This window comes from Pogona vitticeps, chromosome 5 (genome assembly GCF_051106095.1).
Source record: "Pogona vitticeps strain Pit_001003342236 chromosome 5, PviZW2.1, whole genome shotgun sequence".
In the NCBI taxonomy this organism is placed as follows: domain Eukaryota; kingdom Metazoa; phylum Chordata; class Lepidosauria; order Squamata; family Agamidae; genus Pogona; species Pogona vitticeps.
The window spans coordinates 150095516-150118519 of record NC_135787.1 but is presented as its reverse complement, the minus strand read 5'-3'; the positions used below and the strand labels follow the sequence as shown (position 1 = coordinate 150118519).

The window sequence follows — 23004 nt, the reverse complement described above, 5'->3', positions numbered from 1 at the left end:
ATTTATTAGAAAAACATTATAACTGATGCAGTGAGATGAACCTGGTTTCACTCCAAGTTTCACTGGTTGTTTCTGTATTCCATTTTTGTTCATAGAAACTCAGAACAGGTTATATGGAGTTCCAGGTGCTCCCCAAATCATGCGCAAGTTCTGCCTAAATGCAGAACAATACTAAACACTCTCCGACCCCCCCCCCCAACAACTACAAGAAACTAGAATGCATACCTGTTTCTGTCTGAACCTCCAGAGTCTGAGACACATTTAAAAAATCCAGATGAAGTTGTCTGAATTTAAGAGTAAAAGTGAGCAGAGTTGCAGGTGTCAGATCAGTCCACTCATAGAAGACTTCATGTTTAACCAGCTGAGAAATATTATTATGTGAAACTTCAACAGAAAAATCATCAGCCAGTATGCCCCACTTAAACAACACACTAGTGCTTGTTGTGAGCGTTTTGACACTGTGGTCTGAAATTCCACCTGTAAAGATACATAGGAAAATCAAAGTCCATTATTCTACCGTGAGGAAGATGATTCACAAGTAGAAAACATTCAAGACCGTTTCCAACCTTCCCAAGAGTGGATGTCCAAGCAAATTCACGCTGAAACTGGGTCATGCAACAGGACAGTGATCCCAAGCATACAGCAAATCCACAACAGAAGGGCTGAAGAAGAAAAGAATCAAGGTGTTGCAATGGCCCAGTCAAAAGTCCATACCTCAACCCAATTGAAATGCTGTAGCAGGACCTTACAATATATGTGCATAAACAAATGCCCACAATCCTCAACAAATTGAAGCAACACAGTAAAGAAGAGTGGGCCAATATGGAAAATGATTACTGTACTTCAAATTATTTCTGCTAAAGGTGGCTCTACAAGTTATTCAATCTTATGTTGTACTTAGTTTTTCACACATGGCTTCTCCATTTTGGCTTGTCATGTGTTGGTTTTCATCTGAAATTGTATTTACCTAATTTTCAGACCTGCTAAGGACCAGATGTATTTTTTAATGTCCTGATACATGACACCATAGAATTCAGAGAGGGTTGTGCTTTCTTTTTCACATGACTGTATATATAAACACATACACACAGAGATGAAATAATCCACCGGAGCTACACAGAGCACAAATAGGAAAGGGTACTTCATTCCACTGAATTTAGAAGTGCCAAAGTTCATCACGACAACTCACATAGCCAGCTCCCCTGTAAGAAGAATCCAAAATGCAAGCAGCTGGATGGGGTGCAAGGTGGTTTGTTGGTTTGTTTTTGTAAATCTCACGGCTCAGGGTGTAACTACACAACAAGAAAAATGTGAATTGACCTGCTGTGATGTCACACCTGAGAAGTCAGGTTTCCCAAGGTAAATTAGCATTAACTGGGCACACAAGGCTAAAGGGAGAAATTGACAAATCAGCCTTGTTTGCAGCTTCTTAACAGAGCAATCCTTTTGGATAAAGTTGAATCAGTTGGTCACGTTCTCCTTTTCTGTACTTGTTATCGGGATCTTCGTATAGAGTTTATATCACCTACTATCTGTAAATCTCCCGGGAGATCAGAGGAGGATTATGTCCAGCTGCTACTCTCTGACAATACCCCTTATACTACGAGACAAGTGGCCAAATTCTGTGCAGCAGCAATGTTTATTCGTAATCAAATATTTGGGTAGGTGATTTTAGATGGATATATTTTTAATATAACTCCGTCTGAGATTTTCTTATATTAAGGATACATGATGTTATTAACTGGAAAGAAGGGGTTGTTTTATCATGTTTTAATGGAATTTTATTACCCTGACTGATTTTACCAAACTATAATTATATGTATCTATTTTATATTGATGTGGTTTTACTGGTCTTTGACTGTAATAAAGTATTCATTCATTCAACGTAGCAATCCCGTTGCCCTTCTTGTTTGCAGGAGGCACAGCTATAGCTATTTTAATAAGCTGTCAACAAGGCCCAAGTTGGAATCTGTTCCTCTCATTCTCTTTCTCTCTTTTTTGGGCATGTCTGTATGTACTGTAATGCATCAGTATTGGCAAGAGGCCTTTTAAAATATGGCATTATTTGCAAGGATCCAGTCCTCCCGGTGTTTTAATACTGCCCCCCACAGCTTCTGCACCATCACACCAACCACCAGCATCTGTGCACACTTTTCTGCATCAGATCAAGTAACTGCAATGCCTGAACTGATGCAAATGGATCTACCGACAAAAAGTAAAAGCCCAAAAGCAGAGGAAAGAAACTATGGATTGGAGATGGGGATTGAAGTCTGATTCGTGGCTTTTATATCATGTGGTCAATGGAAAAAGTGCAAATTAGATTGTCCCAATCTCATTGTATTTCCCACATTATATGTCAGTGTAGTTGCACCCTTTGTTGCCCATTTAAGAAAAAAACACAGACACTTTTTGCACTCTCCTCTTTCACCCTCATTAAGAGGTTCTTTCATTCCTCCTCACTTTGCTTTCTTGCATTTCATTTTCTTTGGGATGGTTTTTGTTGCTGTCTCTTGTACAATATTATGAGCCTCCACCCATAGTTCTTCTGGTGCTCTGTCCCCCAAATTGAGTTCCTTAAATCTGTTCTTCACTTCCACTGTGTATTCATAAGGGATTTGGTCAGTTTCAGTCTCCTCAGCATTGGTGGTTGGTGCATAAAGTTGGATTACTGTGATGTTGAATTGTCTGCCTTGGATTCGTATTGAAATCATTCTATCATTTTTGAGATTGTATTCTAGTACAGCTTTTCCCACTCTTTTGTTGACTATGAGGGCTACTCCATTTCTTCTCCAGGATTCTTGCCTACAATAGTAGATATGATAATCATCTGAAGTGAATTCGCCCATTCCCGTCCATTTTAGTTCACTGACGCCCAGGATGTCAATGTTTATTCTTGCCATCTCCAGTTTCACCACATCCAGCTTACCAAGGTTCACAGATTTTATATTCCAGGTTCCTATGCAGTATTTTTCTTTGCAGCATCGGACTTTCCTTTCGCTTCTAGGCATGTCTGCAGCTGAGTGTCCTTTAGGCTTTGGCCCAACCACTTCATTAGCTCTGGAGCTACTTGTACTTGTCCTCCGCTCTTCCTCAGTAGCATGTTGGACGCCTTCCGACATGAGGGGCTCATCTTCCAGCATCATACCCTTTACCCTTTTGTTTCTATTCATGGAGTTTTATTGACAAAGATACTGGAGTGGCTTGCCAGTTCCTGCTCCAGGTGGATCATGTTTAGTCAGAACTCTCCACTATGACCTGTCTGTCTTGTGTGTCCCTGCACAGCATAGCCCGTAGCTTCTCTGAACTACTCAAGCCCCTTCACCATGACAAGGCATCAATTCGTGAAGGGGAAAGAAGCGCATGCAGGAATATATTGCTTCTGGTAAATAGCAGCTTCTCTTTTTGCTCCTGTGAAGACAGTAGTTAAGCTCAGTGAGAAATCTAGGGTTGGGGTAGCAGATGATGTCATAATCCCTACTACTCCGAAAGTCCTGAAGGTTTGACTTGGTGAGCTCTGGCTTCTGTGCGCTGAGGTTATCTGATTGTAATTATAAGGAAGCCATGTATAACCATGCTTGAGTAATTATTGTGACAATAATCTGTTTTGAAGTATGCATTCAGCAATGAGAATATGAAATAAATTACATGAAAGGACATCACACAATTGAAACAACACTATGGGTGCAACGTTCATTTACAACATCACACTGATTATGAAAAAGCAATATTCTCATATCAAATACTTTTTCATCTTTTCTACACCTCTGATACATCAGGATAATAGAAATAGACTGTGAATTGTAATACATACGTGTCTTGAATGATTTTGCATGTAGAACTTTCCCATTCCTTAATGACTGCACTATCACATTATATTCCTTCTCCTCCTCAAGCATAATTGTAACATTTTGTGCTTTCACTTGAATCGTAAAAACGCTTTTCATATTCTACAAATTAAAAGGTTTTTAAAATGTCATTTTAAAATTTAGTATAGCACTGTATCAGATGTGGTAACTGGCAATCCAAAGCATACTTTACTAAGGAGTAAGTTATGTTGGATTAAAGACTAAGAATTGATGCTTTCAATAGGATAGTGAGTGCATTCACCATGATATTCACCACGATGCTCTGGATTCCTAGAACCAGTAATCTTTAATCCCTACAGACTCTTCCATCCAAAAGATGCATTCATTCTTGAACCTGATATTTGCCAGTTAGGTGGCTCATCCAGAACAGATGAGCAGAACTCCCAGAAAAACAGCAAATAATAGTTATTTGAAGTATTATTGCAACCAAGAAATTTCAGAAACTTGGCTATTTCAGAAACGTGGCTCATTTGGAATACTGGTTACTGATTTTCCAACCACAGAACTACAATGATTAGTAAACATTTTCTTTTGAAAGATAAAACCATTTATTCTAAAATTTCTTTGGACATTCAAGGCATTCGCTTCTACTTTATCACTTCTTATACAATGAATGCTTTTTAACCAAAAACCTAGAATCAAACTAATTGCTGAAAGAATAAAAGCATGAAGTATACAGCATACTTTTTGAACAAAATCATCTATAGAGTGATATGTTACAATGTAAACATCTGGATGTTTTTCTTTTGGAAATTCTGGCCATTCCAACAAAACTTTCCTAGAAGGTTTCTTTACTTGATCACACTTCAGACCACAGGATGCCTGCAATGTAAAGATGCAGTATGTGTCAAATAAGGTCAAACAATATATTGTGAAAATACTATAAAATAACTAATAGTGTTCATGTGAGTCAATTAGCACATGTTGTATAGACACAAATGATGTAAACAAAGGCAGCCTGAAAGAACATAATCTGTTTTGAGAAAACATTCACACACGTCTGATAAATGCTGGTATAGTAAAAATAAATAAATAAATAAATAAATAAATAAAAAAGCCCTGCAGAAAACTTCTAGCATTCTGTTTGCATGTTCTAGGACCTAGGTTCCCAACCTTTGTTACTCGGATGTTTTTGAACTGCAACTCCCAGAAACCCCAGCCAGCACAGTTGGTGGTGAAGGCTTCTGGAAGTTGCAGTCCACAACTCCTGAGTAAGCCAAGGTTGAGAACCAGTGTTCTAGGAGGCCTTAAGGGAGACCAGGCTGCCCTTTGCAAAGATGGCAGCTGCAGATTCCCAACCCAGTGTCCAACCCTACAGGCCGTGGCTGTAGAGGCCAGCTGGAGATGGTGGTGATGGCAGCTGTGGCGATTATGGTGGGGGCGTCGGAGGCACGGGGAGCAGGGGGGCAAGTATTTTTAGTAACCCCTCGCAAATCGACAAATAAATCTATGCTTCATCGATTCATGGGGACAGCTTTATGCTTCATGAGTCGTCAAAACTCACGAAGCAGAATGACTTGCCAAAATGGTGAGTCGCCCCCATCTCTAATCCTGATTATACCTCTCCTAACAGCTTTTTTTATTTATTTACAAAGTGATACTATAGTAACAACACACTGGAGAAAAAGGCTGAAATCCAGTAGTAAGTTGCAATGAGAGCAAGTCCACTGCATCAGTGGGGATTTTTAATTACTGAAAACTATTACCTGCTGGTGATTTCATCATCTTTACATAAACATAATTGATGGAACAGAATTTTGACCAGCTAATGTCCAGTATTATTAGGACACTGAAAATATTATAAATGACAGATACTAAAAATGACAATATATTCTGGTAATGTAAAAGAAAAAGATCATTTTAAAAATGCCTAATAAATATTACTAGATATAGCTGAAAAAGAGGATATTCTTCTTACCTGAATTATGTACTGCATTATAACCAGCAGCCATACTCCTTCATCCATAGTATGCGATTGCACTGACTCCTAGATTTCGGTATGAGTCAAGATCTTTTCAGTTAAATTGTAATTCATACTTTTAAAAAGAAGAATAAGATATGAAAAAAATCAATAAAACTATATCTACTTCTTTCATTTATATTGCAAAATATTTTCAAGCTGTGATTACCTGAGAAATACTTATGTATGTTCAATCTTCAGTTCAGGCATTTCTTGTAGATATTACGAAATGTCCTGAATAGGTAATAAATATGTTCAGGACTAGTTTGTTCACATCATTAATATACTCAAATGACATATAAAACCAAGACAGTTTGTGTATGTTTATTTGGCCTATTGTTTTCAATTGATGCACATGGCAATCTACCTACAATCTACTGCTGAATTGTCTGTAATCCCTAAAATAATACTGTGAGGAGGGATCATGTATACTGTAGCTGGTGGCTTCTGCTCATTTTAACAATTGTTTTTTATAGGAGGGCCCCCTCAACTCACCTCTGCATCTAAAATTATAAAGTAGGAAGAAAATGTTAATGTCTACTTCTAAAAAGAGCAAAATTGTCATTATTATTTAGTCCAAGCCTATAGGAGAAGACTTCACATGTAACATTCACATTTACATTTCTCTTCTGAGATTGAGAATTGCTTCCTTTTATTACGGTGGGAGAAATGCAGATGGTCTAAGACCATTTTTGGTTGGCAAATAAATGATGCTAAAACTTTTGTACAGCACTTATACATTTTCAGAAGTGCTTTTTAAAATCCAGGACTTTTCAAATCACACTCTTTTTTTCCACCCATGCATTATGGAAAGCCTCTAAAAATGTTTTACAGATAACTCCACAAAAGGTCTGCATATGCCCATGACATATAAATCATTTCCACATTTCCAAACATGCCAGTCCCACAGTATTAACAAGACCCTGCCTGGATGAGGACCTAGCATCATGCCCTGCTGAAGAATTTATGACATATGAAGCATTACATGAAATCTATTCCTATAATTTGGAAGCCACATCTAGAATGCCACAAAAGAGACACACTCTAATTGCACTCTAGAAATCATTTCCTTTGGTGGGTTTTTCAAACTACAAACCAATTAACTAATATGGAACCACAGGCAAGTGAGAGGGAATGGTACAGCCATGCATATTAATGCATTGGATAACGCAGTAGGCTTTTGCTTTTAGAAGCTCATGCTAAAATAAAGTTGCCTTTACGTTGTCACAAGATCCCTCCATTATTCATGCCCAACTGTCAGTCAAGATCTAACAACAGGTGTGAATATTGCATATTAAAATAAGGTAAAGTTTCCCCTCGACATTTAGTCCAGTCATGTCTGACTCTAGGGCGAGGTGCTCATCCCCATTTCCAAGCCATAGAGCCAGCGTTTGTCCATAGACAGTTTCCGTGGTCATGTGGCCAGCGCAACTAGACACGGAAAGCTGTTACCTTCCCACCTTGGTGGTACCTATTTATCTACTCGCATTTTTCATGCTTTCGAACGGCTAGGGTGGCAGGAGCTGGGACAAACGTCCGCAGCTGGATTCGATCTTATGACTGCTGGTCTTCTGACCTTGCAGCACAGAGGCTTCTGCGGTTTAAACCCCCCCCCCCCAGCGCCACCACATCCCTTATGCATATTAAAGTACTTTAATATTAAAGTAAGGCACATAAAACGCTAACAAAAAGCCACCTTGAGCGGCTGCTCTTCAGAGGTATTGGAGAAGGCATCTTGTTTAGCATCATCTGTTGCCCAGCGCCTTTTGCACACACGTTTTGGGGATTGTTTCTCCCCCCCCCAGAAAAGGAGGGGGAGCAAAGCTACTCAAGGCGCGCGAGCAATTGCCTTCTCTCTTTTGGGGGGGGGGTTAGGGTCTCCTCAAGGAGCTCCAAAGCGCCCCGCAACAGCCCGGCTTCCCTTTCAAATCTTCGCGCGGTGCCAAGATGCAACCAAAGCGGGAGCGCGCCAATTATCAAAAGGCTGCCCCCCGTTGCTGTTTCTCCTGGCGCAACAAGAGCCCTCTGCACTCAGCCGCTGGCAGCACCCACCTGCTGGTCTTTCAGGGAAGAGAAGCCCGCCTTTCTCTGGGCTTCCGTCTTCCCTGTGGCCGCGGCTGTTTCCCCTTCTGCCCTGACAGCCCCATATGTAATTACTCCTGGTCCCTTGTTGCCCTTTTCCCTTGTGTGGGCGGCTGAGGGGAAGTTTCCATAGAAACCAGGGGATTGAGCTGACGAGAGGAAAGGAGAGCTCAGCCAAGGGTGGTTTTCTTGACTTCAAGAATTAAAACGGGAGCCCTTCACATCCCCCACTCACACCGGGGGAGACGGGGAGGAAGAGAGATTCTCATCTCCGCCCAGGGAAGAAGCAGACTTTATGAGTTCTGAAGTCGGCATTTAGGACGATACCAGTCCCTTTCTTTAAAAATGCATTTGAATTAAATTGCCGTTCTGAAGTACAAGTTGTTGCGCTTAAAATTAGACTAACCCGTAAAGCCATTAACACAGAGAAAACACCTCTGCCCTAATTTCTAAGCAATCAGCTTTCCTCCCCTCAACCTGGTCAAAGTAAAGTTACTGGCAAATCTCTGCAAAACTAAGCGTTACCGCACAGAAGAGTGAAATACGTATATAAATGTATATGCTGGGCAGCTAAGAAAGGAGAAAAGTCACCCACTACCAGTCTGCTCAAAACCTGTAAAGTACCACTAACAAGCCTCCAAAAAAAAGAAGGGAATACCACCCAAATCACAGAAACAAACATAATCAACTGGGATAGATCTTGTATTCTAATACCTAAAATTATTCAATTTTGGAAATGAATGGTGAAATATGTTTTTCTGCTCTGACTTTTGAAGGTAATAAAGTTCAAATACAGTTGAATTATCAACTGTAACCTGTTTTTGCATCACATTGAAATAGAAGAACTCTTGTGCTGTGAGTATATTGTATTTGCATTGATGGGGATGATTTTCTGTTTTTGAGATAGGGAGCCAGGGGCTGGGAGCTGAGTTCTACACGGTGACTCCCAGTAGAAGAGTTGGCCTATGTTACCTTGGACAGGCTACATTGTCCTAGATAACTTCTGGAAGAAGGGAATGTTAGACCACTTCTGAATACTTTTATATCTAGAAAACCCAGGAAAAGGCCTCCATAAAGTGGAACTGATTTGATGGCACGTCATTATTATTAGGTATGGAACTGAAGAATAATCTGTAATATACCTTATCAACATTGCAACGAAATGCATCTTCCCATATCCTATTTTGAAAAATTTCTAGCAGAGGTAGACTTTATCCTAAATACTGGAGACAACTAGTAGAAACGGCAATTGCAATACAGTGGCATTTAGAGGGCCATAATTTGCCTTCTCCCATTTCAGAGCATAAATATCCCCATTTGTTTGCTTATACTACTAATGAAAGATGAACAGTTGCAAAGCTTTTCTTTCTTAAATTCTCACCAACCATCAATGAAATTGTTCTCAGATTTGGGAGACTGTTTTTCTTCTTCTCCTTCTACTACCTGAGGAAGAACATCATGTTAAGGCTGCACACAGAGGTAAAAATGTACATGATACTCACATTTACTGGCCATTTGGGGAAAAAATCCCAGGTTGAATGCAGACTCTATCTTTTGCCAACACAAGTTTGCACCTGTTGCCTGTGTAATAAGGTTTTATAAACTGACCAGTCTTGAGTAATCAGCAGAAATGCTCTTTTAAAAACACATCAACTTAGTTCTGCTTGGGTATGACATACAGTATTTTAATTAAGTGGATACTCCCTAAATGAAAATATTTTTTTGTTTTCCATTTAATAAACCATTTTAATGAATGTTGTTTGGAGCTTAATTACAAAGTCAAGAGATGAACTATATGTTACACACGTGTCATGTAACTCAGCCTGATATTTCTCCACAGGAAAAAGGGGGCATTGGGAAGATCCCATTTTGCTTCAAAAAGTGACAGAGGGGAAGGGGATACTTGACTTTTTCTGTGCCAGCCACTTTTCTTTTCCAAGTTACCTTCTGATTTTCCCAGAAAACAGAAACTAACAAATGCTTTGGACTCCATCAGGAAAATATTGTTTGGAAAGTGATTTGGAATGTAAAAGTTCCCAATGAATAAAGGTTCAAGCCCTTTCATACCGCTTTTGAAGCCATTTTTCACCAGGAAAAATGTTTCAGACTTTATGAGTATTTTGAATATCTTAGATATCCACAGTTTCATCAGTGTATGTAAATTATCCAGTTTTTAATACCACTGACTGTGCTAATCTTTTGTGAGGGAATTGCTTGCTTATAGTTCTCATGTAAAACAATTTCTCACATAAACACCAATAATTCTATTAAAATTTATTACCTGAGGAAGTTATTGGATCTTTTTACTATACATACTCCTCCAGAAGCATCAGATGTGTCTTGATGTTGTTAACCACCGTGGATTTCTCTTAATTATTCCTTCAAATATTACAACTGTCTGATTAAAATTATGTTTATTGTTTATAACAATATAATTTTCATCAGAACTGTGGTAGAATATTACAAAATCATTTGAAGCATAAACTCCTCCCACCAAAGTAAAGATGCATTTCCTTTTGAACAGAAGTACTGTATACATAAATTCATAGCATTTTGCATCTTTTAATTCTATTGAAATATATAAAATACAAATGGCTGTACTGTAAAAATCTGTGAATGTAAAATAATATCAAAACAAAACAAAAAAATATTAGTGTACCACAAATTTTAAAGGTGGTAAGTAAAATGTTACATTGCACAATAGATTTCATTTTTAAGCATGTAAATTGTGATGCGAATTAAATATCTAATAAGTAGCAAAAGGTTTCTGGTTGCAGTAATTCTGGAGCAAGGCATATGTCATTAATATTTCTTTATCATTAACTTAATTAATTCATGAATTGTACATAAACAGATTGTTGTAATTGTAATAAATACAGCAATCATAACAGTTGTATATACGACAACATATACATTTTTCTGTACTGTTCAAAGAGTGGATACAATCTATTTTTAAATGCATCTGAAACATAGGCAAATATATATATATATTAGTAGGATATTTATTAAATCCAAAAGCAATAATAAAATATAATCCTGTTTTAATAACAATATCCATAATATCCATGAAATTCCATATCCATAATATCCATAAAGTTCTTAATTCCATTGACATGAACAGTCTATAGGCTCCTGGATCACATAGATAATTTCAGTGCCATTTCCTGAGCAGTAGAGTGGCACCGTTAGATTCTGCACTCTGTTTTCACGACAGCATTTACAGAATCTCAAATGGCTATCAATGTTGACATTAAAAATTGTGGCAGAGGGACATTTTCCTTCACAAGAAGCCACATCAATCTGTTAGGGACAAGAAAAGAAATAGTCTCATTAATCAGGTTTAATCATTCAAGCTCAGTTTTAAAAGTATATATAGAATCACGGAATCATAGAATAATTGAGTTGGAAGGGGCCTATAAAGCCATCGAGTCCAACCTCCTGCTCAATGCAGGAATCCAGATCAAAGCAGATCTGGTTGTCTGATTTTCTCCTGAATGCCTCTAGTGTTGGAAAGCTCACCACTAGACATGGGGACGAATAAAAAAATGAATCACAATATTAATGAAATATCGCTGATTCATGGGATATTCATCCCTTCGTATTCATCAGGTCCAGAGATCCCGACAAATACGGATGAATATTTACCCATTTTTATTTGTCCCTTTGTGCAGGCTAGCTGCAGGAACAGAAACAGGGTTTGCCTTCCTACAGTCAGCCTGCTTGTCAATGTCCTGATGATTGACGGGACAATGACAAACAGGCTGACTACAGGAAGGCAAACCCCGGGTTCCGTTTCCACAGTTAGCCTGCTTGTCAAAGTCCTGACAATCAGTTGATTGTGTTTTAGTGACAAATATTCGATTCATCACTAAAACTTGATGCTTTGTTTCCCTCCTCCGATCTTCTTTCAGTTCGTTGGCATCTTTCTTAAAGTGTAGTGTCCAGAACTGGATTCAGTACTTGAGATGAGGCCTAACTAGTGCAGAATAGAAGGGGACTAGTGCCTCACAGGATTCAGAGATTAAAGTTCTGTTAATGCAACCTAAAATAGCATCGGCCCTTTTTTGCAGCCATATCACACTGTAGGCTCATATTGAGCTTATGATCTATATTCAGCTCCCTCTCTGGGTGTTTTCAGGAATAAACTTAAAACCTGGCTATTTGGGCAGGCTTTCCCTCCTGCCATATCTTAATTTCTTATACTTTGCCAATTTGGACCTATATGTTTTTGGTTTTATTGTTTTTAAATTTGTAAACCACCCAGAGTAGACCTTTGGTCTAGATGGGTGGGATAGAAATCCAATATAAATAAATAAATAAATAAATAAATAAATAAATAAATAAATAAATAAATAAATAAATAAATCCAATATCCTTCTCACTCTTAGTATTACTAAGCTATCTTGTAACTGTATTTGTTTTTCCCCAGATGTAGAACTTTGCACTTATCCCTGTTAAATTTCACTCTGTTGTTTTCAGCCCAGTGCTCAAGCCTATCAAGATCTTTTTGAATTGTTTATTTATTTATTTATTTATTTATTTATTTATTTATTTATTTATTTATTTATTTATTTATTTACAGTATTTTTAGCCGCACCATTACCAGTGGCTTCTGGGTGGCGAATTTTCTTCCTGTCTTCCAAGGTATTAGCTATTCCACTCAATTTTGTGTCACCTGTAGATTTGATAAACATTCCCTGCAACTCCTTCACCCAAGTCATTAATAAAAATGTTGAACAGCATTGGAACCAAGATTGAGTCTTGTGATACCCCACTTCCAGTTTGAGAAGGAGCCGTTGACAAGCACTCTCTGAGTACGATTCTATAACCAACGGTGTATCCATCTGACAGTTGTTCTATCCAGTCCACACCTAGTTAGTTTGCCAATCAGAATATCATGAGGCACTTTGTCAAAGGCTTTGCCGAAGTCAAAATACAGTAGATTGTGTCTACAGCATTCACACCATCTACCAAAGGAGGTTAGCCAATCACAAAATGAGATCAGATTAGTATAGCAGGATTTGTCCTTGACAAATCCATGTTGGCTTCTCGTTATTACTGCATTGTTTTCAAGGTGCTTGCAGAGTGAATGCTTTATAATCTCCTCCAGAATTATGCCTGGGATTGATGTCAGGTTGACTGGTCTGTAGTTCCCTGGTCATCTCAGCTAGAAAAAGCAAACCCATTGTTTTGGTAAATGTCAATGATGTGTATAACCTTCTTTGGCTCCACAGAGCAACTTCCAATGGGGGAAAAACCTGAAGAGTAGGAAAGTAGGAAGATAGTTTCCTTCTGCTCTCAATGTGCCATGTCTTTGGGAATGAACAAACTGAAGCTCAGCTGCTCTTTGAAGCTTCCAGTGTCAACTATTTTATGTTTCCAAAGTATTTTATTTCTGCCGCAGCACTCTTAAGGGCAACATGGAAAACATCATAATATCTTATTTTTCCCTGTATGATACTTTTATCTAAAATATTTAGACTAAAAACTGAGGGTTGTTTTATCCATGGATGTAATGGGGGAAAGGGATCAAAGCACTGCAGGATTTCAGCCCTTTGATTGCTGCTTTCTCTGCCACTTCCTAAGCCCTGCAGGGCTTAGGAGGTAGTGGGGAAAGCAGCCATGAAAGGGTTGCAGGTTCAAAGGGCTGCAATCCTGTAGCCCTTTCATCACTGCTTTCCCCCTCCACTTCCTAAGATTGCTGCTTTCCCCCTCCACTTCCACAGCCCTTTGATCCTGCTTTTGCAGGACTCAGGAAGTGGAGGGGGAAAGCAGCGATCAAATTTTCTAATTTGGGGTTAGAAAAATGTCTTATATATTGGGTCGTCTTACACACAGAAAAATACGGTACCTAACAGCAGAACTGACCCACTCATTAACGAGAAAAAGGAAAATGGTCAACAGGAAGATTGCCAGGAATTTCATTTCCCCCTCCCCCCGTTCACCAGTAGGAGGATGCCACTATGTAGCCTTATTCATTCATTCATTCATTCATTCATTCATTCATTCATTCATTCATTCAATTTGTATCCCACTCCCATTAGTGTCCACCTCTACCGGGTGAGTTACAACTCGTAAAATAGAAAACAAAAAGAAAAATAGAAATATTAAAACCAATAGTGATAACCCTTAAAAAAGGCACAGACTAATCTCAGAGCAGATGAAAGAAAAGAAGGGAGGGAACAAGAGGAGGGGAGAGAAAAAAGGAGGGGAAGGTGGTCAGCTAGGGTTGGTGTGTAAAGCCTCCCTGAAAAGCAATGTTTTTAATTGCTTCCTAAAAGTTCACAGGAGAGGCCTAGGCAGAACTCCTCTGGAAGCTGGTTCCATAAAGTTGGAGCCACTACAAATAAGACCCTACTTATTGTAGAGGATTTATGGGCCACCCAGAGGAGCCTCAACTGGAATTATCTTAGATGACATTAAGGAGAGATGCTCTGACAGGTAACATGGGCCCAAACCATGGAAGGCTTTATATGTGAGTGTCAAAACCTTGAACCTTATCCAGGATGCCACGGGCAACCAGTGGAGATGAGCCAGAACTGTAAATTTGATGTGGTCAAATGTACTTGCACCAACCACCAGTCTGGCTGCCGCATTCTGGACCCACTGAAGTCTCCAGATCAGGTTGAAGGAGAACCCCATATAGAGGGCACTGCAGTAGTCAATCAGGGAGATGATCAGAGCCTGCACCAAAGTCCTTTGAGAGTCCTCATCTAGGTAGGGGCAGAGTTGGGCGATTAGCCTAATTTGGTTAAAGGCTGATCTGGACATGGCTGCAACCAGGGACTCCCAAGAAAAAGCCTGGTCCATAAGAACACCCAGATTATGCACTTGATCCCTAAACAGAAGGGGAGTACCATCCAGCCAAGGGACAATTCCCCCCTAACCTATCAGAGGTCCCCCCCCCGGGAACAAAATCTCTATTTTGTCCAGGTTCAGTTTGAGCCCTGTTAGTCTTGGTCCATTCCAGTACTGCAACCAGGAAACTGTCCAGCATCTGGACAGCATCCACTGCAGAGGTGGTAACGGAGAGATAGAGTCGCATGTCATCAGCATTATTTGCCGTGATTTGGTGGCAGTGGCACCTATCAGTCCCATTTTACACCAAGCTATTTTACACAAAAGTGAGAGAGATCGTATTATAACTCTTTTAGAGGGGTTTAATTATGTGTAGTATCTATGGTGTGCCCTCCGTGAAAGACCATAGATCTCTTTAACATCAAAAACATGACCACTGTGAAAGACCACTCTGCTTGAAAATAATATTTCCAAGATATATTCACATAATGCATTGCTACTCTTTATTAGGAATAGGAAGGTATTTAGTGATACATGTCCATGTTTTTCTCTACCCTCAGCAAATACACTGGATGTGATTTATGTGGAGGCAGGTGTTGTTCTGAACAGCTCAGCCCTTCTGTCATGTTAAAGTAGAGGCAGTTAATTTGTAAACAAATAGATGAGTAGAACAATGTTGTTACAGTAAGAGATCTTCCAGATATCAGAGGAACAGATGAGCTTATGCACGGTGGTTGGGTGGATATTTATTTAGCCTATTGACTATGAGCATCTTTAAATGGTTTGCATGTTTTAGAATCACATAATAGAACGTGCAAAAAGAAAAAGCCACCTGTACTTACCGGACTTCTACTTATGCAGTCATTTTTCCTTACAGTTGTTCTCATCATCACTTTCTGGCAAATCCTATCATCCTTTTTGCCTGATGAAATGTAAAATATTCTCAATTGATGTGCATTCATACATATAAGTTGTTAAAGTATGATGGTAATGTTGAAAATGACATCCATTAGGTCATGATCTAAGCAGCCCTTTATGTGTGTATTTTTGAACATGCCTCAAGGTGTCTCGTTGTCTTCCCACCCCCACCCCATATCTTTGGGCCTAGGCACAAACCTAGTCTGATTAAACCTGGAGAACCTGTCAGATGACACAGGGTCTTTAGAAATCCTATTGAATCTGCAGAGCTGACCTCATGGCTCTTTGGGTCATGGCTTTACTTTACTCACTAAGACAATTCGAAATTATTTCAATTTATTCAGTAAATTCTTAAAAGCTAATTTATAATGCAATAACATTCCCAAAAGTATTTATTCTTGATGCAGAAGAAAATTCTATACTTTGTACTTGCTAGAAGTAGCATTTTAATCATCCATAAAAGTCTTATTTTTGCTGAATATATAAAGATAACATTCAAAAGTAATTTGGTATATAACACTTAAGCAGAATTTTCAGAATGAGTCCAGATTATTACAATAATCTATAAGGAAAGCAGATGGTAATTCAGTCCTTCCTACTGATATAAGCAAATGCTGGGCAAAATCCTAATGCATGACCTTGCACTAGCAGATTGGGGTTTTGAAAATAAGTAACGTAAATTAATTTAAAAGTCATACATTACCACCAGATTGCCACCGTTAGGATTGGGACTGCCAACAACAGTTTTTGATGGTTGAAAGCCCCGCCCCGCCCCACCCTGTTTCAAGGTTCCCAAAGCCCTAGGAAGTCTCAGAAACTGAAACAGCAGGGCAGGGATAGAAAGCTTTTCATCGTGCCAAAAGGATGTTGCCCTTGAGATGTGCAAATTTCACAGTGGACTAGTACTTCATGGGATTTGGAAGACTACCCTTCTGTTAATGCTGCCTGAAATAGCATCTTCCCTTTTTTTCAGCCACATTTTACTGTTAGTTCATTTTCAGCTTCAGCTTGTGGTCTATAATATTTCCGAAATCCTTCACATAGGTAGTATTACTGAGTGATGTAGTCCCCAACTTTAAACTGAGATGGCTCAGACAGATGTTTTTACAGACATTGGACACAGACCATATGTAATGTGGAGGGCATGATGCAAAGGCTTTTCTCCTGTTCCCCAACTGCAAGGAAAACCCATATTCTGAGCCTCGGCTTGGTCTTATGTATGAAGAATAGCTAAAATGTTGGTAATCAGGCACAGAGACATGATGCATTCTGTTACAGGTAGCCTTTTTTATTCCAAAGACCTTATTATCAAGGAAATTAAATGCACAAAAAGTACATGGACAAACTACAGTATTCAAGAATTTCCTGTTCTGCTCAACTTGATCGTAACACCCTGGATATAGTATAATGTACTTCTCTGCCCAGAAAAGGCTTGGAATATTTATCAGGATATTGAGAATACTCCTTTTAAAGCTATGAATTATTTGTTTGGTCACACACAAATTTAAAAAAAAAAATTTCCAAAAGGTGAATGGTAAGCTGCTTGACCCTTTGCTTACAGGAATTTTCTGGTCTTCTGAGATCTCCAGTATACAGTAATATATAATTGGAAGGAAACAAAGATAAAGGATATTGTAGCCCTGATGACCTGACATACCCATTTAACTAGAAATTATTGATAATAGAAAGGACACATAAAAGTTAATAAACCTACGGATCACAAGAGTTTTTAAAAAAATTATGTTCCATGTGCATATAACCGATTTCACATTTCTTGTAGGGATAACTAAGCATAGCAGTTCTGCTATCTTAAGCACTCTTCTTCCAAAAATTATATCCATAGGGGGACAGAAATGTTTACAAAATCCAAACAAAATACTTCAGTGCGAGTAGATCTACAGTGATTGCCATGGGAGAATTTGGGAGTATCTCACAAAGAATCAAACACACAGTGTTTTATAAAAACTATTACATATCAGTTACTGGTAGCTAGTAAAGCCAAATGACCAAAATGGATGCTGGTATAAATTGTAAATAAAAGGTGAGCCCCATTATTTTCTTACTGTGCTAACACCATAAAAGGTCCCAAACTACCAAGGATCATTACAGACACTAACCCAGTGGATGGATGTTACCCGCTCTGTACCCATTTTAGATGCAGGATCTGGCAAAGTGGCATATGTCTTTCATATAGTAACTGATGAAGTTTACTGGACTGAGGCATTTATGCTTTAAAACCAGGGCATGTAAAGTCACAACATGGGAAAAGTGTCTGTTCTTAAAATGAACATGGAAATGTTGAGGATATAGACACATGCAAGTCATTTATATTAAATTATTATAAAATCCCAGTCCCACTGACCTAAATAGGTGGTTTATTGAGCTAGTTCTCCATTTAAACCTATAATTAAATGATAATTGCTGTCTGTCCAGTCCATGCCCACTGTGTACCTGGTGTTCTCACTAAGCAAGGACATCTCTGTCCCCTCATTATTGATAGCTTTAGCCCAACTTCCTAATGTGAACAGAACAGAATTCATGGCTCCAATTTCTTTCTCATGTTTGGGAACTCCACAGCATTTCACAGTTTTCATATCAGGGTTAAGATTCTCATAGTTTTTTTAATGGAATACATACATCTATCAGGCCTGCTTCACATGCATTTTCATGTAGCAAAGTAAAGTGCAACCCATGCAACGATGCAAGGCTGTCAGAGGGCTCCATAAATGTGAATAGCAACACAGGAAGAGAAAGAGAGCAAAGCAGCCCAATCTCCAACATTAGAAGAGCTTCTGTTGCTTTTTGTATGTCAAGGGCGACTTTTTAAATAAGAAAGTTTATTCTGTGTATGGAGGCCCTCCCCATGCTACACAATACTATTTTCACAAATAGTATTCTGGCCTCTTCAAAGCAATTCTCTATGTGGGGAGTGTGATGGAAATTATTGCTGGCAATGGAGGCTAGTATACTCTCTCTTGTTATATGACTTTATCAGCTCTTAAAGATTACCTGAATAGGGCTACACACTGGAGTGGAAAATGAACGAGGAAAAATGCCTGTGTTTCCTCCACAGCTGTCCACTGCTTTCATCATCTCAGACCCACCAGTAAGTCACTCCCTGCCACCCACCACTTAGTTCCTGATTGCCATGGCACCACACCAAGCAACACTATGAAGTGGTTCTTTGAATGGGAAAAAAAGGTAAATAATAAATTTTTTAAAAGTAAGTCAGGTGAGGAATTTGGGGCCCTCCAGATGTTGTCAGGCAGCAATTCCCAACAGCCTCTTTCATCAAACACAACGTGAAAGAATAAGGGACCTGCACTCAAACATTTAGAGGGCCACTAGCCTAAATGATGGATAGTAAACTCTAGTTGTTATCTTAAAAACCATTATATATGACCTTAATTTCAAATAGTAACTCTGAAAACTCTCAATGTGCTCCATTGACACAGGCTGAAGCTGTGTTGTACAGTTACCCAAAAGGCATAACTTAGTGGTGAACTGCCATAAGGTAAGGAAGGTTCATAGACATTATCTGTTGCATATCACAATATTGGGCAGTATATAAGTTAAATAAATACATAATATACAGCAATTCAGCACTGAGTGTTACACTTTTTATGTATCTGAACAAGACAGTTTCAGCCAGTGAATCACAACTGCATATGGACAGTTCCATAAAGAATATTGACATTGCAAAAGATTTTTAAAGAAAGAAAATACATTAAAATAATAATACCTGGTTCACAATTAATACTATCAGTAGAGACTACAGGGGTAATGGCAACGGGTAATACACCCCGTCCAGAACCTGGCAGAATTATTGGGAACATAAGTTTGTTGTAATATAAAAACATTTTACATAAACAACAATGCATTAATTCTTACACTGCCAACTGCAATTGCTCTTTTCGTAAAATAGAAAAAGTCTTCCTATTTTTCTAAATTATTGATAACCCTATGCTTTAAAACTTGTGTGGATAAAATGTTTATAAGAGGCAAAAATCTATGGCCATTTTATGGCTATGGCAAGGTAAGAATTAAATATATGAACTCACTTAGCATGCACTTAATCATTTTTTCTTTTAAAATAAAGATTATTGGTTCCCATTAAAACCCAAGGAGCTGCAAGCTGTATTTTGTAAAGGACTTATAAACTGCTTTATGATAAAAAGCACATGCTTTTAGTTTATTTTAAAAAAATAACATTCTCCATTAGCATGTAAAATAGCATTTCATTATGTTATATACTTTTTTCTCAGAAGCCATCTCAACAAACAGTTCTGAAGTATAACAATGCTGTTCCTAAAATTACATAATATTGTTAAAAATATGGTAATACTATACTTTTAGAGAATGTCTGTGTAATATAAAAAAGTAAATAACTTACTATTGAACAGAGAAGGACAAAGATGAGCCTGTAGTGGACAGTATTCAGCTTTATATATCTATCAAGAGAAATAATTTTCCCTAATATTTTTCTTCTTGATTAGGACTTGAAATAATAACCTCTTTTGCCAAACCATCTCTGGGTCTTGCCTGTAATATATTCAAGTGCATGCCTTCCAGCAGTATTAGGTTTTGAAACAAATTTAAGGGGACAATTATATAATATATATAATTTGTGTGTCTGTTTATTATATATGTACCCATGAGCAAAAATGACTCAAGGGAAAACTCAGTTGGAAAATGGGAAGAGGTGATTTTCACAGACTTCTCCTCTCCCCTGGAGCCCTCTGTGTCCCTCTCCCTGAAAGTTGCTCTTGAGGAACACCATGAAAGATGGCACTAGGAGAAGGAGAAACTATTGGTTAGGAAATCTCCCTTACACATACCAACATCTGCTCGATCTTGGTCAGCCCGTTCTGTGAACAGTATCCCAATCCTGGGATCACATTGTGCCACATGTGCCTCTAATATTGCTATTGACATCACAACATGAAAATATATTGATTTTTCATTGATGTTATGGTCTAACCAACTGGTGGGATTTTTCCGCCAGCAACCAATCTTTTTTTACAAATGTAAAATTGCCTCAAAATGTAAAAATATCTATATTCCGTATGCCAATTGAATCAAATAGACTGACTTTGAACATGTCTCGTCTGTTCACATAGAGGACGGATCCAGAGAGCAGAGTCATTTTTTTCTCCATTACTGGAGTCCCTTCTGCACCACCAAAAGCAACAGCTTTGCGTAGAAACTCTGGAATGGCACAGGATGTGACAGAAAGAGGCATGGCCTGTATGTGCAGGACCCAGTGACTTTTCTTAGAACGAGCAAGAAGTGTTTTCCAATGTCATAAGGTGTTTCTAAATCACAAAGGGGAAAGAAGACAAAGTCTGGTACTTCCCAACAGATTTTGAAATAGAGATAGTGGTTCCAGGAAAGTGGTTCTCATCCTTTAGCTCCTCTGATATTTTGAATGTCAGTTCCCAGGAGCCGGGATCATTGGCTGGCTGGAGCTTCTAAGAGCTGACATCCAAAAACATATGGAGGACCACTGTTGTAAGATATAATCAAATAAATATCCTGTTTGGCTGCTTTTCAGTCTGCCACAGTGAGCTAGTGGAGTGGATTTTTTTCTGAAATGAGAACTACCAGTCTGTGCATCAGTTTATTTCCTGGGTTGTTGCCTTACAACTCTATTTAAATTCCCCATTTTGGGGTTTTCTGCATCCAGTCCAAATATTTTATTGATTTTCAATTATTTTTACAAAAATATCCAGGTTTCTCATGTGAAAAGTCATCCTGTGAATGACCAAGATCCACTGACTAATATGATTTTGAAGATTTTAGGCTTCATGTTTTCCTTTGCTACCTCTGAGAGCCTTAATTCATGATGTTGATAATGCCTTAAACCCAGGCAGGATGCTTTAGAGTAAAATAATTAATATATGCCATATAAAATATTTAAATTAATATAAGTTCATATTTGTACATTGAAATTTGATATGTACTTTCTTAAAATGCAGTTGTTGTTTTTATATAAATGATAGCCTTCATGGTGTAGTGGTGAATGTGATGGATTAGGACAAAAGAATCCAGGATTCATGTCCCCCATCCCCCCAGTTTGCCATGAAACTCAATGGGCAATAATAGCCAGTCGTACTCTCTCACCCTGACCTACTTCACAGGGTTGTCATGACAACAAAATGGGGCCACAGGAGGAAAGCTATATTTATATGCCATCTTGAGCTCACTGGTAGAATGCTGAGATACAAATAGGACCAATACGTAAATAAAATGAACTGCAAAATAATTTGCTAACTGAAATATCTTCTCATATTTCAACAAAGAGGAAAAACATCTATTCCTATAGAACATATGTCACAAGAGACTATAGCTGCCATCACACTAATTACTTTGAGTATATGCCCCATATCAGAATTCTATACTTTAGACTTTTCCTGCGAACATATTCAAATATATGTTGTTCTAGAATCTGGCACAATCTTTGTAATATATTACATATTTGTATTTCTTTCTTTTTAAAAAAAATCACTTTTGATTTACACTCATGCTATTTTTGAAGAGATATGGTTATACTCCAGAAGGAAAGGGTTAAAAATAATCAAAGATCACCATGTGAGCAGCCATATAAAGCAAGGCTTATAAATGACATTTGTTAAGAACTACACACATTTTACATGATTTGAGAGGCAGCATGCTTTTTCCCCCATATATCCCATTAGAGGAGTTAAGAACACACATAGCTATCAATACCAAAGCCAGACTAGCACATTATTAGCACTGAATGCAGCTTTTTTTTCACTTACAGGTCTTGCAGCAGCCATCATTATATGTCTGGACAGTGCCTCCATTCTAGGAAAATTAAAAAGGAATATTTCAAAAAAAGACTGCGCCCCCAAACTGTGTTGAAATATCTGACTGATGTATGTAAACGAAAAGAAGTGGCCAAATCCATAGCCAGTTCATGTATTTACTTGTTTATTTTAACTGTAATGACAATTTACTTTCAACCTGCAACTTACAACAGTTATTAAGGTACAAGGAAGTGTTTGTCATGAAAATATTAGGAAAAGCTTATTTACTGTGGCATAAGCTGCAACATCAGCCTTACATTACAGTTCATTGCAAGTGGCCACCACATCTGATGGAACTTTAAAAATTACTTTTTAAACATTGTTAAAGCAGTAGCATCATCATACTGTCTACTCAGGGCCAGTCAGGAAGAGGCCCTGAACAACATGTCTGTTACTTCTCTGCTCCTAACCCCACGAGAAGCTTACCAGGATACAGTGTGGTATGAGTTGCAACAGTGGAGGAAGACAGAGCCTCAATACATCCTCAGGCTGGTGTAGAAAAGGGAAGTGCAAGGGGAGGTAGCTACAGGAGCATCCATTGCCAGCTTTA

General features: G+C 38.4%; 2 protein-coding genes across 5 annotated transcripts in view; both read right to left on the bottom strand.

Annotated features, from left to right (window-relative positions):
• Nucleotides 1–9466, bottom strand: part of PTPRQ (protein tyrosine phosphatase receptor type Q) — a 149786-nt gene extending 140320 nt beyond the window's left edge. For all 4 annotated transcript variants that reach the window (XR_013537098.1, XM_078376942.1, XM_078376943.1 and 1 more), the window contains exons 1-5: nt 9411–9466; nt 5785–5902; nt 4551–4688; nt 3812–3947; nt 226–477 (exon numbers count right to left, since the gene is read on the bottom strand). Coding sequence is in view for 3 of the 4 variants with exons in the window: in XM_078376942.1 (XP_078233068.1) it covers nt 226–477; nt 3812–3947; nt 4551–4688; nt 5785–5832 (574 nt within the window). In the remaining variant the exon portion in view is untranslated. The remainder of the gene's footprint in view (nt 1–225; nt 478–3811; nt 3948–4550; nt 4689–5784; nt 5903–9410) is intronic.
• An 839-nt stretch (nt 9467–10305) lies between these two features.
• OTOGL (otogelin like) overlaps nt 10306–23004 on the bottom strand; it is a 102394-nt gene continuing 89695 nt past the window's right edge. Inside the window, exons 55-57 of the mRNA XM_078376806.1 lie at nt 22407–22452; nt 15549–15628; nt 10306–11208 (exon numbers count right to left, since the gene is read on the bottom strand). Coding sequence (XP_078232932.1) covers nt 11008–11208; nt 15549–15628; nt 22407–22452 — 327 coding nt within the window. The 3' untranslated portion in view covers nt 10306–11007. The remainder of the gene's footprint in view (nt 11209–15548; nt 15629–22406; nt 22453–23004) is intronic.